Genomic DNA, 15829 nt, shown 5'->3' with positions numbered 1-15829 from the left:
TGGCCCAAAATGGGAGGCACCAGGGCGCAGGGGAAGGAAATAGGTGGGAGAGGTGGCGAAGGAACTGCAGAGCTTGGTAGGCTAAAGGGTTCATTCTGGGCTCAAATCTCAGCTCTGCCCTAACAGGCTGTGTGACCCTGGGCATGCCCCTTGCCCTCTCCGTGCCCTCATCTGCCATGTGGGTGTGGTGGCAGAACCGCCCTAGAGGTGTAATATGAGGAGTCAGTATATTCATGGCTTGGGATGCACCTGCCCTGGTGAGGTCAGAGTCCAGGTGGGGTGGGCAGTTGAGTGGGCACAGCAGGGTGGGGGCTGCACAGCCTGAAGCGAAGCCCTTGGCAGCGGGACAATGCCAAGCCCATGAGGGAAGTGAGGTCAGAGTCCAGGTAGGCAGAGGGAGCACAGACATGCTAAGGGGTGGGACCCAAACCATGGTAACGGCTACCCCCAGAGCCTCCCTTATACATATGGGCCAGGGATGGGGTCCCGAAGCTCAGGCTACAACCAGGCGGTGTCTTGGGCTCTGTGCCAGCCTGGGTATGAACATATAAACTCATCTTGCCAGGTGCAGTGGCTCACGCCTGTAATCCCAGTACTTTGGGAGGCCGAGACAGGCAGATCACTTGAGGTTGGGAGTTCAAGACCACCCCGGCCAACATGGTGAAACCCCGTCTCTACTAAAAATACAAAAATTAACCGGGCCTGGTGGTGCACGCCTGTAGTCCTAGCTGCTCGGGAGGCTGAGGCAGGAGAATCACTTGAACCTGGGAGGCGGAGGTTGAAGACAGCCGAGATCATGCCACTGTATTCCAGCCTGGGTATCAGAGTGAGAATCCGTCTCAAAAAAAATTTAAATTTAAATTTAAAAATTAAAAAAAGAAAAAGAAAAAGAAAAGTCTCCTGCCTCCAAGTGGACAGGGCTTGAATCAGGGCCCAGAGGCCAAGCGGTTAAGACGAGGGCCCTGGCATCTAAGCCTGCACCACTGCTTCCTGGTGATGAGGCCTTGGAACACTGCTTGTCTTTATACTGCCTCAGTTACAGCCTGCGTTTCCTTTCTTGTGAAACAGGGATAATCAGATAGATGCTCTCTGGGGTTTGCAGATGGGATGCACTAATACGTTCTGTGCACTATTTTCATTTGCAACGCACCAAGCGGTGCATAATAAGATAAGGGAAAGAGCCCTCGCCACAGGGCATGCGGAAGGGTGTGGGTGGCCTTGTAGGACAGGCAGGACTTAGACCTGCAGGGCAAGGGTTGAAGCATCTGAAGTGAAGATTTGACAGTGAGGAAAAGCCAGGTCTGCTCTGGGAGATGTGGTCGGGTGGGGGCCTGGGACTTGGATATGCAGAGCCGGGTGGGGTGGGTGGGTCTGCTCTGGGAGATGTGGTCGGGTGGGGGCCTGGGAGTTGGACATGCAGAGCCGGGTGGGGTGGGTGGGTGCCATGCATGTGATGTTAACACCCGCAACATTGGGAACATCGTCTTTCCTTCAGGACCACACACATCTCGAGTCTCATACTGTCCCTTGAATTAGGATATTCCCATCTCCTATCACTGCATGCCCTGTAACAATTTTCATTCGTTTTTCTTTTTGCCAATAATACCTGTGCATTAAAGAAAATTTAGAAGATGTAGACCTGTGAAAAGAACAAAATAAAAGTTGCCATAATCCCAATTCCCCCCAAATAACCGTCACTTACATTTTAGTACATACTCCTCTGGTCTTTTGTTGTACATATACATGTATATTCAAAATCCTTTTCTTGTGAACTTTATGTTGGTGGGGGCGGGGGTGGTGCATAACTGCAAGAGTTTCAACAGCTGCAGATAGAGTTTTTCAAGCCCTCCCTAGCTGTTTACCTCCCAGGGCATGTACAGGTGAGTCTGGGCCTCTGATTCTCTCCCCGTCACCAGGTATATGGTGTTTGTGTTCTCAGCTACAAACTGACCTAGACAGGAATTTTGGAAACCCATGCCTTTGTAGACTGGAAGTGGCTGCCTCGGTCCTCCTTTGGAGCCATTGACATGGGTCTACAGAGACAGAAGGCACCTCCCCAGCACTGTCTCTCCTGCCCCACCTCCCAAAGAGCCAGGTACTTCCAACAAAGGCCAGCATCGGTGCCAGCACATGCCAGTTTATTCAGTGACTCAGTGCCAAATACCAGGACCCAACCACTCACCAGCATGTCACTTCCTGAACACCTGCCCTGAAATCTTGAATGATGACTCACTCACTCCTTTACACACATGACTAAGATATGGCTCCCGGGTTCTCACCATGCTGGGCATGCTACGGTTCTCACCTCTGTCCCCAGTGGGTGCTTTGTTCCTTGAGATCTTTCTCTCCAACCCTGACTTGGTGGCTTCCACAGTGACTCGTCCTGATTTCCCTTTTCGGGGTCATTTCCCTTTGAGGGCACAGGCCCTCAAACCACTTGCATTGACTTCCAGATCTCAGAGAGCAGCATTGCCTACGAGAAACGCAAAGCAACGGAGGCCATGGAGAAGGAAAAGAAAAAGGTGCAAGACCTGGAGAATCGCTTAACCAAGCAGAAAGAGGTATGAGCCGCAGGGAGGGAGAGACAAGAGGGGCCCAGCACGGCGAAGGGCAGTGCTCTAGAGCCAGGCTCTGGGTTCAGATCCTGCCTCTCCCCAGGCCTGGCTGTGGAATTTCAGACAAGTACCCTACCATCTCTGTGCCTTAGTTTCCCCACTTATGAAATACACCTAATACACACAGATCAATCTCCTTGAGTTGTTGTGAGACGTGACTGCTGTTATACCCACAGAACACATGGAGAGGCACTCAGCATTCCACGTATATGTGTCAGCTGCCCGTGTTAGCATGGCAAACTCATGACTGGGAAGTGGAGGATCCGAAGCCCGGACTGTCTGACTCCCCAACCCTAAATCTTCACCCCTCCCTCTCTACTGCACTTCAGCTTTGGGCTCAGGTGCCTAGCTTAAGAGAGGAGATGTTGGCCGGGCGCAGGGCCTCATACATGTAATCCCAGCATTTTGGGAGGCCGATCACCTGAGGTCAAGAGTTCGAGACCAGCCTGGCCAACATGGTAAAACCCCATCTCTACTAAAAATGCAAAAATTAGCTGGGTGTGGTAGCACGCACCTGTAATCCCAGCTACTGAGGAGGCTGAGGCAGGAGAATTGCTCGAACCCGGGAGGTGGAGGTTGCAGTGAGCTGAGATTGCGCCATTACACTCCAGCCTGGGTGACAGAGCAAGACTCCCTCTCAAAAAAAAAAAAAGAGAGAGGAGATGTAAGGGTATGGACACCTGGGTTTCTGATCAGGCCGATATCAGTTTTCCCAGCAGAGCTTGTCATCATAATTATCATCACCTTCATAATCAAAATGCGTTTACTGTTATCACTGAGAATTGTAAACATAGTAGGAATAGAAGTGGATTTCGCACCTGACCCTGTCTTGGGTACCTCATAAGCAGTAGGGCATAATTCGCTTCTCCTGGGTCCCAGCAGTACAAAACACATACACATACAATTACCAATATGTCAAAGTCAAAGCCCAGTTGACAAACATGCAACCTGGCAATAATGGGTTAAATTTAAATATAGGTGACTATGACTTCAAAGGATTTTCAGGACCAGCTAGGACTAAAAAGGTCTCTATTCACATCAACCTTGGATCATTTTCTTCAAAGAAAGGTTTGCAAACATTAGCATGCATTTGAATCTCTGGGGAATTTATTTTTAAATGCCTGTTTCTTGGACCCCACCCCAAGAAGTTCTGACCCCCGGGTGGAGGACAGACTCGGGAAGCTGCATGTTTCATAAGCAGCCCAAGTGGTGCTGATGCACTTTAAACAAGGCTGCTCTAGGGAGGCTAGGCAGGAAGGCACATCTGGATTGCACGTCAGCCCTGGACACCAGTCTTCAAGGAAGGACCTGGAGTAACTGGCATGTGTCCAGAGAAGGCAGACGAGAGTTGGGTGAAGTGATGCAGGACTTGGCAGCCCAGGGCCGTCACGGTCACAGAGGACCCCTGCAGGGAGGCACATGCTGCAGGCTGTGGGAGAGCCCAAGAAAGGCAGCCTCTTCCCAAGCAGCCGTGTCCCCCAAATGATGTACCATGGATCCTCCATGAAATACACTATGGGTAGGCAAAAAGGCGAGGTTAAAGTTTTAAAAGTAGGTAAGTCGGGACGTAAAAGGGATCCGGAATGAGACTAATGGAAAAAAAAAAAAAAGTGTATCATGAAATCAATGAATGAGTCACAATTTTTACTCTAGCAGTTACAGTGCAAGGGAAAGCCCAGCTGGTTGTACAATTTGCTAGACAAAAGTGGACCAACTGCTCGTGGAAATATGACCATTCTTGGTATTAGACCAGAGAGAATCTCTCCTAAGGGTCATTACGTAGAGGATTCTGCAACAAGCAACCTTCTCAACAATATCCTTAGAACAGTAACATCAGAAGGTAGGGTCTTGGCCAGGCACAGTGGCTCACGCCTGTAATCCCAGTACTTTGGGAGGCCAAGGTGGGTGGATCACCTGAGATCAGGAGTTCAAGCCCAGCCTGACCAACATAATGAAACCCCATCTCTACTGAAAATACAAAAATTAGCCAGGCATGGTGGCGCATGCCTGTAATCCTAGCTACTGAGGCTGAGACAGGAGAATCACTTGAACATGGGAGGTTGCAATGAGCCAAGATCATGCCATTGCACTCCAGCCTGGGCAATAGAGTGAGACTCCTTCTCAAAAAAAAAAAAAAAGTGAGGTCTTATGGCAGCCCTCAAAGTAGACAGGTGATATTACCCTAGATAGGCAAGAACAGGACCCAGCCCAGGGATTCACCATTTACCAGGAAAATCCAAGGAAATACAAGTAGAGTCAGGCAGAGAGTTGTGTGTTTGCACATTATTTTATTTGTACACTCAGAAGAGCAATCAAAGATTGATTTCATCTATATAGGCAAAATAGAAAAGGGAGAGAGGAGAAAAGAAAGGAATGTCCAATGCATGGGACCAGTGGACTTTGTTCTCCTATGCTTGGGACAAGCTGCTGAGTAGCCGGCAGGGAGCAAAGATGGCAGGCCGCGTGATCTGCTCATAAGCAGGGCAGCTTCACAGCTCTTCAAAGAAACAATTTCAGTGTGTTGTGGATTATTTGGGACACCTGGGGTGTGTCGCTGAGCTGTACGTGGCAAGCTACTCCGTGGGATGCCTGCCAGTGTCCCCAGTGAGCACCTCCGTAGGCCAGGTCCACATGAGGTCCTCCGTGGAATATCCCAACAGTAACAGCAAGGTTAAGACCCTGAAAAAGAATCAGACGGAGTTAAGCAGAGGTACACAGAGGATGCAGCAACTCCGAGGCGAGGCTTGCAGGAATAACAAGATGAAAATGGTATAGGGATTTAATATTTTCAAAAAAAAAGTGTTTTCTTTCCTGATTATAAAAAAATAAAAACAAAAACAAAAAACAAAACAAAACAAAAAAACACCTGTCATTCTAGAAAACTTGAAAAAAAAAAAAAACACAGAAAATCACTCCGAAGAAAATAATAACTAACAGAGAGTCCACTGAGCACAGTTGCCACTGTCGACATTTTGATGTGATTCCTTCCAGATCGCCTTTGTGTTGAACCTCAGCATCGACATCGATAAATACCGACTTATGACCAAGTCAGTGATTTACACTGTGACACTGTGCACAATGCTTTGGACGCTATTTTTGATATTTAACATATGATGTGTCAACCTTAAATAATGAGATTCTCTAAGCATAGAGTTTATTCGAGCTCAAAGCTTGAGGACGGCAACCCAGAAAACAGACTTCAAAAGAATGAGTCAGCGTTCCAAAGCAGGGAGGTGAAAATTTCACTTTGATAGGCAGTTAACAGGATCACAACGTCTTCCACACAAGGTCAGCACATGTGATTATAGCCCTTTGGTTGGGCACAGCTTGCTACATTCCTGGGAAAATTGCTTTAATATTCCAGGATGAGGGGTGATCATCTGAAGGAGTCTTATCTCTGGCGCTGCCAGGTCTTTCCCACTGGTTTACAGAAAAGAACAGAAGTTGCAGGTGTGTGCTATGTGACCCCAGGCCCCACAGCCACATTCCTCTAGAGTCTCAAAATAATGTAAGGTTTCAACCGCTTTAAGTTTGAATGATTTTGGCCATTCACAGTGACTCACGCCTGTAATCCCAGCACTTTGGGAGGTCAAGGTGGGAAGATCACCTGAGGTCAGGAGTTCAAGACCAGCCTGGCCAACAGGGCAAAACCCCATCTCTGCTAAAAATACAAAAATTAGCCAGGCATGGTGGTGGGTGCCTGTAATCCTGGCTACTAGGGAGGTTGAGGCAGAAGAATCAGTTGAACCCGGGTGGTAGAGGTTGCAGTGAGCCAAGATCCCCACTGCACTATAGCCTGGGCAATAGAACAAGACTCTGTCTCAGAGAAAAAAAAAAGTTTGAATGATTTCATTTTGCATAGAATGTCTCAGTGTCATTAAACAATCTTCCGTGACCTGGGTTTGCACTGTGCTGGATGGATCCCGATTTATTTTCTTCTCCCCTGGGTTGGTTTCTCACTCTTTACTAGTGCAGCAGATGCCCAGCTAACCCACCCTGTGCATCAGTCTTTACGTCCTTAGGAAAAACTCCCTAAAGTGGAATTGCTGAGTCATAGGACTTGCACATTTTCAGGCTCATAATACACATTCCTGAATGAGTGTCTAGAAAAGTCACAGCAGTTTGCACCTCCACCAACAGAGTTTAAGAATGCCTAGTACTTCGAATATATTTTAAATTTGATTAAATAATGTTCATAAGATGCCCAGCACAGTGCCACTCAAGAAGCCCACACTTCACATTATTGCAGGAGGGACTCAAAGAGAATAGAATGTTGACTATGAAAGATCGAAAGAATCTTTCATGCGGTGGTGGGTGCAGTGGCTCATGCCTGTAATCCCAGCACTTTGGGAGGCTGAGGCAGGTGGATCACGAGGTCAAGAGATCGAGACCAGCCTGGCCAATATGGTGAAACCCCGTTTCTACTGAAAATACAAAAATTAGCTGGGTGTGGTGGTGTGCGCCTGTCCCAGCTACTTGGGAGGCTGAAGCAGGTGAATCGCTTGAACCCGGGAGGTGGAGGTTGCAGTGAGCTGAGATAGCACCATTACACTCCAGCCCAGGTGACAATGTGAGACTCCATCTCAAAAAAAAAAAAAAGAATGGGTTCCAGGATAAGGGATAAGAGATGCCCAGGACAGGGCCGCTGGAGCCCTGGAGGAAAGGGGGGTGTCCTGGAAGCAGGTGTTGCAAGGAAGGAGAGAAGGGACTCAGCACACTCATCTTGGAGAACAGATTTAGAGACAGACATGACAGCCCTCCTCAAATATTTAAAGGGCTGTCTCATAAAAGAGAAATAAAATGTATTCAACGAGCTCTAGGTGACAGAACTGAGCTCAGAGACCAGAAATCACAAGGAGACAGATCTCCGCTGAATATGAAGACGAGTTCTCTAGTAATTGGAACCTTCCAGAGAAGGCATAGACTTTGTACTTTGAAAGAATCGGCAGAATAATTAGAGAATAGACTTTGCCCCTCCCTGAAGGTTGGGGAGAAGGGGACTGGGTAAATATATTCCTGAATGTCTGTTATTTTGCTATTTGTTTTTTTGTCTAGGAATTAGAATTAAAAGAGCAAAAAGAGGATGTTTTAAGTAATAAATTAAGTGACGCACTAGCCATGGTTGAAGAGACTCAGAAAACAAAGGCAACGGAAAGTCTAAAAGCAGAGAGCCTCGCCTTGAAATTAAATGAAACATTAGCTGAACTGGAAACTACCAAGACAAAAATGGTAAGTTGGTGCCTTCTAGGAACAGGAGAATTTTTCTCTCAATAGAAGATTACAGTGCCGTGAGAATGCGTGGCTTAGACCAGGGCTTCTCGGCCTCAGCACTGCTGATGTTCTGGGTCAAGTAGCTCTTTCCTGTTAGGGGCTGTCCTGAGCATCTTAGGATATTTAGCACCACCCCTGTTCTCTACCCACCGGATGCCAGGAGCCCTCTTCCCACAGTCATGATCACCAAAAATGTCTTCAGACATTGCCAAGTGTCCCTTAATGGCCCCCTAGTGAGAAGCGTTGGTTTAGAATGAAAGGTACACAGAGCTAGGATGCCCCGTCTGCAGGGTATTCTGAGATGTTGTAATGCAGGTTCCTCACAGGATCAGAATGCCTGGAGAGCCTCAGGACCGAGTGATGAGTGATGATTCCACAGGCTTTAAGACAATACATTAACGTGTAGGCTCGGTATTCGAGGCCCTCCAAAATCAGGGCTCGATGTGCATTCAGTCTGTCATCCACACGCTCAACCGACAGGTTTCTGAGCAAGGAAGTCATGAAGGTGAATCTCCCAGAAGAGAACAAAGTAAATTTCACGAGGGTGTGGCGTTGGAGAGAACAGCTCTGGGTGTGGCACGTGGTGGACCAGAATCATAAGGACCTGACCTTGGCGGGAGCTGGGGGAGGTGTGGGAGGGAGGGAGTCGCTGGAGAGAGTTACGATGGCGGGACTTGATAACTGCTGGCAGGACGTGAGCGCCAAGGAGAGCACAGTGCCAGAGGAGACTGCACACTTCAGGCCGGGGTGCTTGGGGACCTGATGGCGTAAGGACGACATAGGGATGGGAGTATGGAGGTCTGGGGTCATGGTGGGGGTGTTCTCTTGGAGCAGCCCTCTTTTGGAGAAGAGGAGACAAGAGGAGGAAGGTGAGGATAGGGCATCAAAGTTCAAAAGCCCCCCAGCTTTGGGTACACAATAGTTTTGGGAGAGAAAGCAAGACAAGAGCCTAATCTGGAAGGCAGCCTCCTAGGCAGGGTCCTTGGAAGAGCAGGCATGTGTGAGTGTGTCGGGCAAAGAATGTACCTGTCATGGGGAAATCAGAGGTGGAGGCCCAGCACGTCACCTGGGAATAGGGAGCAGGGCAGGGTGAGTTTGGGGTAGCAGGCGGGCATTGAGGAGGAGGTGCTGGGATGCAGACGTCAAGGGGAGCCTCAGGAGGGAGTGTCTGGATGTGGGAAAGCAGCAGATTTGCCATTTGGGGGTCATTAATTTTTTGTTTTTAAGAAATGCAAATTGTAGCTGAGCACAGTGGCTCGCACCTATAATTTCAGCACTTTCGCGGTCAAGGTGGGTGGATCATCTGAGGTCAGGAGTTTGAGACCAGCCTGGCCAAATGGTGAAACCTCGTCTCCACTAAAAAAAAATATGAAAATTAGCTGAGTGTGGTGGTGCACGCCTGTAGTCCCAGCTACTTGGGAGGCTGAGGCAGGAGAATACCCTGAACCCAGGAGACAGAGGATGCAGTGAGCCAAGATCATGCTACTGCACTCTAACGTGGGTAACAGAGCAAGACTCTGTCTCGAAAGAGAAAGAGAAAGAAGAAAGAGAGAGAGAGAGAGATGAAAGAAAGAAAGGGAAGGAAGGAAGGAAGGAAGGAAAGAAAGAAGGAGAAAGAAAGAAAGGCAAATTCATTTGCTTTTTCTTATGAAATTGTTCATTCATTAATTCCACAAATATCTATCAAACATCAAATGCTGTGGGCATAGCAGTAAGTAAAAAAGGACACATTTCTGCTGTTATGAATTTTACATTCTAGAGGGCATGAGAAAGAAACGATTAAAGGCTTCAGGGACAATGAAACAGACGCTGGAACGGGAAGTGTCTGGGGTTGCTCCTGATAGGTGGTCAGGGAGGGCCTCTCAGAGGAGGTGACGCTGGAGCTGAGCCCTGAGAGTCAAGAAGGGGTTGGCCATGCAAGGAGCTATGGAAGAAGTGTACAGGGCAGAGGGAACGGCACGTGCTAAGGCCCTGGGGTGGGGCCCAGTTTAGCAACTGTGTGTGCCCAGGGGGTATATTACGGTTGCTGTCATACCCAGCTCCCAAGACCACACTGAGTGGCGCTCTGTTCCCAGATCTTGATGGAAGAGCAGCTAATCCTGCCGCAGAAGACGGTAAAGGCCGTCCAGGATGAGCAGGAATCACAGAGACACGGGTTTGAAGAAGAGATCATGGAATATAAGGAGCAAATCAAACAGCACTCTCAGACAATTGTGAGCCTCGAAGAGAAACTCCAGAAAGTCACTCAGCACCATAAAAAAATAGAAGGCGAGATTGCAACATTGAAGGACAATGACCCGGGTAAGTCCGAAGGGGGACCAAGGAAATCTTAGTGTTTGGGGTAGGTTCCGATTGCCCGCTGGATCCCAACAGGCTGATGGTTAAGAAAAAGGCCGTGCCTTATTCAAAAGCTCATTCATTCTCTGAGGTCCCCTTTTGTTCTTGTTACACAACGATGTCAGAAGCCCTCCGAGGCCCAGGTTCAGCAGAAGTCATGGCAATGAGTTGGGACATCCTTTGTGCCGACCCAGTGAGCCGACGAGACCCACAGGCCACCAGGGCTGTCAGAGCTGTCAGGGCAGCACGAAGTGGAATCATCTTTTCCACATGAAAACATCTCGTGTGGGGGCCTTTCAAAGGCTCCTCTCTGCCATTGGCCTTTTGCATCTTCACTAATGCACTCATTACCAGCCAGGATTTGTCCCTTAAAAAATAAACCCAAAAGAAGCTGAAAAAAGAACTCAGACTTGTGAGCACTTATTTGCCCCAAACGTCCAAGGTAAGGTATTATTGTAAAGTTGTTAAGCTCTTGGAGAAAGTTCGGGAAGTAGAGGACTCAGGCCAGGGTATCCCAGCCTCAGCTCTGTTGACATTTGGGGCAGGATCATTTTTTCATGGATGGGACTGAACTGGACACTATTGGGTGTTAGCAGCCTCCCTGTCCACCCACCAGCTGCCAGTGGCACCCCTACCCCAGCTGTGACAACCAAAAATATCTCCAGACATTGCCCAATGTCCCCTAGAGGCAAACTCACTCCTGGTTAGGAAACACGGCTCTAGTTCCCAGCAAGTCAGCAAACCATCAGGACTTCCCTCATTCATTCACTCATTCAGCTCTCTCGGTGGAGCTTCTGTTATGTTCCGATCTCATGTAGGCACTTGGGATCCAGTGATGGACAAGCCAGTTTTTGTCCCCATGGTAACAAAATTATTGCCCTGACAGGTGATCCAGGATGAATAGGGCACCATGACAAGGACAAAGAGTGGGGTTCAGTTTCCCAACCCAGAGTCCAGGTCAGAGGAAGCGTGTTTGAGATTGAGCTGGGGGCTGGGTTCAGTGGCTCATGCCTGTAATCCCAGCACTTTGAGAGGCCAAGGCTGGCAGATCATGAGGCCAAGAGATTGAGACCATCCTGGCCAACATGGTGAAACCCCGTCTGTACTACAAATACAAAAATTAGCCAGGCATGGTGGCGTGCGCTTGTAGTCCAGCTACTCGGGCTGCTGAGACAGGAGAATTGCTTGAACCCGGGAGGCGGAGGTTGCAGTGAGCTGAGATCGCACCACTGCACTCCAGCCTAGCAACAAAGCGCGACTGTCTCAAAAACAAAAAAAGAGATTGAACTGGGACCTGAAGGGTGACGTCCAGGTCGGAGGGAGGGTGTTTGAGATTGAGCTGGGACCTAAAGGGTGACTGCATCTTTGTCACCCCCGTACTTAGACCAGTGTACACTCCACAAATGTTTGTTGAAGGAATAAACAAGTGAGTGAACACGTGACTGAGTAGTGAGACAGGATGCCAGAGGCGGTGCACTGAGGTGTAAATGGGAGGTGAGGAGAGGAAGGTGCTAAACACAGATTCTTCTTCCAAGAGAGACAGGCAGGCGGTGGGACCAGGGGCTGAGGCTGCACTGCTCACCAACTTAGCCAAGTGGGTCGCCGGTAGCTTCCATCACTCCGGTGCCCCTTTCCCTGTCTATAAGTGGACTTGATGGCCCCTGCCTTCTAGAGTAGCTGGGACAATCACATGGCCACACACTTTGGGAGAGCCCCCAGCCTGTGACACGGCACACATGTGGGTCTCACAAGGTGGAGAGGGCTGCAGGTGGAGGCAGGTTTTGTAAGTTGTGAAAGACTGGCCGGGCGCAGTGGCTCAAGCCTGTAATCCCAGCACTTTGGGAGGCCGAGACGGGCGGATCACAAGGTCAGGAGATCGAGACCATCCTGGCTAACACGGTGAAACCCCGTCTCTACTAAAAAATATAAAAAACTAGCCGGGCGAGGTGGTGGGTGCCTGTAGTCCCAGCTACTCGGGAGGCTGAGGCAGGAGAATGGCGTGAACCCGGGAGGTGGAGCTTGCAGTGAGCTGAGATCCGGCCACTGCACTCTAGCCTGGGCGACAGAGCGAGACTCCGTCTCAAAAAAAAAAAAAAAAAAAAAAAAAAAGTTGTGAAAGACACAGGTGTGCTTGTAAGCAAAGGGGAAGGACAGCCTCCTCTCACAACGATCACATGTCCCTCTGATACAGCCCAAAAGGAGGAAAGGCCGCAAGACCCTCTGGTGGCTCCCACGACGGACAGCAGTGCCAAAGACATGGCGTACGAACACCTGATGTGAGTACCCGCGGGTGTGTGAGCGCCAGGCATTCTCACCGGCGCCACCTGGGTGGGGGCAAACAGGCAACCAGCCCCTACCTGGGCCACACTGTCAGAAGCCATACAAGGAGCTGGGTCTGCTGCCTTCCCAGTGCTGCTTTCACTTCCCCATTCCTTCAGCAAGGCAGGGCAGTGTCATGGAAAGATTTAGGTGGATCTACATTCAGATCCCTCAGCCTGTTTTCTGCTGTTTATAACAGAATACCCGAAACTGGGTGATTTATAAAGAAAAGAGATTCATTTCTTACAGTTTTGGAGCCTGAGAAGTCCCGGGTTGAGGGGCTGCATCTGGTGAGGGCCTTCTTGCTGTTGGGGACTCTGCAGAGTCTGGTGCAGGGTATCACACGTCCGGGGGCTGAGTGTGCTAACTCAGGTCTCCCTGCCTCTGCTTCTTTTTATAAATCCACAGTTTCACTGCCATGATCCACTAACCCAGTAGCCCACAAATCCATTAATCCATAATTGTACCTTCATGACCCAATCACTTTATAAAGGCCCCACCTCTCAATACTGCCACATTGGGGGTTAAGTTTCAACTTGAGATTTGGAGGAGACGAACATTCAAAACACAGCAGATTCCAACTCGACACTTTCCAGCTGTGTGACCCTGGGCAAGTCACGCCACCTCACTGAGCCTTAGCTTCCACGAGGATCAGCTAGAGGCAAGCTCATTCGTAGGTGTTATTAAGCAGACAGAGATTTCAAACAGTGGAGACCACTTGGTGGGGTGGGGCCCTGCAAAGGTAAGAAGTTAACGGGTCAGCTAAATGACCTCAAATAAATGATTTCAACTCTCCTGACTCTGAGAGCCAGTGAGTCTATAAAGAAGTCTATCCTCAAAGAACTGACAGTTTTCAGAGAAACAAACATATGAATGGGAAAGATCCAGAAAACAGCACATAAAGAAGGAGGTGCCGATGGGACGCAGCGTACGGATTCAGAAGCTCCCCCAAGAGGACAACCACCTGCCCGATCCTTGCACCAAATCCTAGTGACTAAAGTCTAATGTCACAGGGTTTTTACCCCAAAAAGACAAGGATACCCCGCCTCCGCGTTGTGAAAAGTTCCTGACTTCTCCTCCTGTTTAAACTCTAGAAACAGTGGTGCCCATGACTTACAGAAGAGTCAGCACCACCCGGCCCTGCTCTGGTCCACTTGCTTGGCATGTGAACATGCTTGAGTTCTGAGGTTTTATCCTCGAGTTGGAAGATTTGTGGTTGCAGCCAAGGACACGCTCACGTGGACACACACACATGCACGCACACACAGAATATACTATATATATGTAGTTATGTTCATTCTAATGATCACCAGTCTTTTTTTGTTTGTTTGTTTGACATGCAACCTGCCAGTGTTTTACGTTAATTCATAATAAACACAGTACATTCTAAAGTCTGTATAAGGCTGGGTGCAGTGGTTCATGTCTGTAATCCCAGCACTTTGGAAGGCTGAGGTGGGTGGATCACCTGAAGTCAAGAGTTTGAGACCAGCCTGGCCAACATGGTGAAACCCCGTCTCTACTAAAAATACAAAAATGAGCCAGGCATGATGGCAGACACCTATAGTCTCAGCTACTTGGGAGACTGAGGCAGGAGAATCGCTTGACCCAGGAGATGAAGGTTGCAGTGAGCTGAGATCGCGCCACTGCACTCCAGCCTGGGCAACAGAGCAAGACTCCATCTCAAAAATAAATAAATAAATAAAAAATAAAGTCTTTGTAAGAAGAGCCTGGATTTCAAAAGCCTGTGACCTCAAATGAAGTGGCATTAATACCTGCCCAAAGACTGAGGCTCCCAACCCCCTTCCACAAGGGCAAGACCTACTCCCTGCAACACACACAAGACCTGTCTCCGCCAGGCTGCAGTTTCTCAGCTTGCTGAGACATGCACCCTGTGTTCTTCCCGTCAAATCTCCACCCAAGGCGCCTCCCCTGCTGTTCCTGCTGGGCACCCTTCACCCCTCCACTGGGTGCAGCCACCCTCCTCCCATCAACCATCCTGAGTCTCAGGGTGCCAAAGGTGTGCTGCCCTCCAGGGGTGTGGGAGGGGGAGCCGTCCCATCACCATCACTGTCCCCGTGTTGCCTGGGCGCCGAGGCCACACTTCCACCAGCTTCCCCAAGAACACCATTCATTCACATCTGGCCCCGCCTCTCTCCACCAGGAATTCAAAGGTGCTGCTGAGAGAGCAGAGCCACATTGTCTTCCTCTCTTTTTTCTTCCCTGTCCCCAAAGAATCCCTGAACCTCCCCCAAATAGTCTTCCCCTCTCCCTCCACCATCAGAAGTCCACAGGCACATCAAGTCATGATGCTGGGTAGTGGGTATCAGTCTCATGCAACGCATGTTCGAGCCTCAGACTCAACTCAGCCAGATCTTGTGTTCTCAGTGGATTTTCTTTTTTCTTTATTCCTTTTTTTTCTTAGAGACGGGGTCTTGCTCTACCACCCAGGCTGGAGTGCAGCCTTCAACTCCTGTGCTCAAGCAATCTCCCCACCTCCGCCTCCCGAGTAGCTGGGACAACAGCCACACACCACTATGCCTGGCTAATTTTTTTTTAATTTATTTTTTGTAGAGATGGGGTTCTGATTTCTGTTGCCCAGGCTGGTCTTGAACTCCTGGGCTCCAGGGATCCTCCAGCCTTGGCCTCCCAAAGTGCTGGGATTACAGGCACGTACCCGGTGCCTGGCCTCAATCTATTTTCTTAAACGAAAGTGCAACAAAAAAGTCATTTTTGTTTTAGAGTTTTTGAAGACTGTCCTCATCCTTTGCTGGGACTGGCATTGAATGGACCATGATTGAGAATCTGTTTGCATTTGTACTTGGCCCCTTTCTGACACTCAGGAGATAATGTGGAGTTTGAGTTGAACTGACTTCACCTGTTTTTGTGAATTTCAGAGATGACTTATTGGCTGCTCAGAAGGAAATCCTGTCTCAGCAGGAGGTCATCATGAAGTTAAGGAAAGACCTTACAGAAGCCCACAGCAGAATGTCGGATTTGAGAGGTTTGAACAATTTCCGGTGTCTCTTAACCTCCTGACCCACTCGAGAAAGGAAGGAGATGAGGCTTAAGAGTTGGCCAGGCGCAGTGGCTCATGCCTGTAATCCTAGCACTTTGGGAGGCCAAGGCAGTTGGATCACAAGATCAGGAGTTCAAGACCAGCCTGGCCAAGATGGTGAAAACCCACCTCTACTAAAAATACAAAAATTAGCCAGATGTGGTGGTGGGCGCCTGTGATCCCAGTTACTCAGGAGGCTGAGGCAGAGGATTGCTTGAACCCGGGAGGCGGA

The 15829-nt window shown here is 49.2% G+C and overlaps 1 protein-coding gene across 11 annotated transcripts in view; it reads left to right on the top strand.

The window, feature by feature from the left end:
• FHAD1 (forkhead associated phosphopeptide binding domain 1) overlaps positions 1 to 15829 on the top strand; it is a 160791-nt gene that overhangs the window by 111514 nt on the left and 33448 nt on the right. For all 11 annotated transcript variants that reach the window (XR_004441076.1, XR_004441077.1, XM_033228219.1 and 8 more), the window contains 5 exons: positions 2454 to 2561; positions 7671 to 7844; positions 9962 to 10187; positions 12415 to 12499; positions 15437 to 15543. Coding sequence is in view for 9 of the 11 variants with exons in the window: in XM_033228219.1 (XP_033084110.1) it covers positions 2454 to 2561; positions 7671 to 7844; positions 9962 to 10187; positions 12415 to 12499; positions 15437 to 15543 (700 nt within the window). In the remaining 2 variants the exon portion in view is untranslated. The remainder of the gene's footprint in view (positions 1 to 2453; positions 2562 to 7670; positions 7845 to 9961; positions 10188 to 12414; positions 12500 to 15436; positions 15544 to 15829) is intronic.

The sequence above is a fragment of the Trachypithecus francoisi genome, unplaced genomic scaffold, assembly GCF_009764315.1.
Source record: "Trachypithecus francoisi isolate TF-2019V2 unplaced genomic scaffold, Tfra_2.0 Lachesis_group12, whole genome shotgun sequence".
NCBI lineage: Eukaryota > Metazoa > Chordata > Mammalia > Primates > Cercopithecidae > Trachypithecus > Trachypithecus francoisi.
This window is presented reverse-complemented; position numbering and strand designations above follow the sequence as displayed.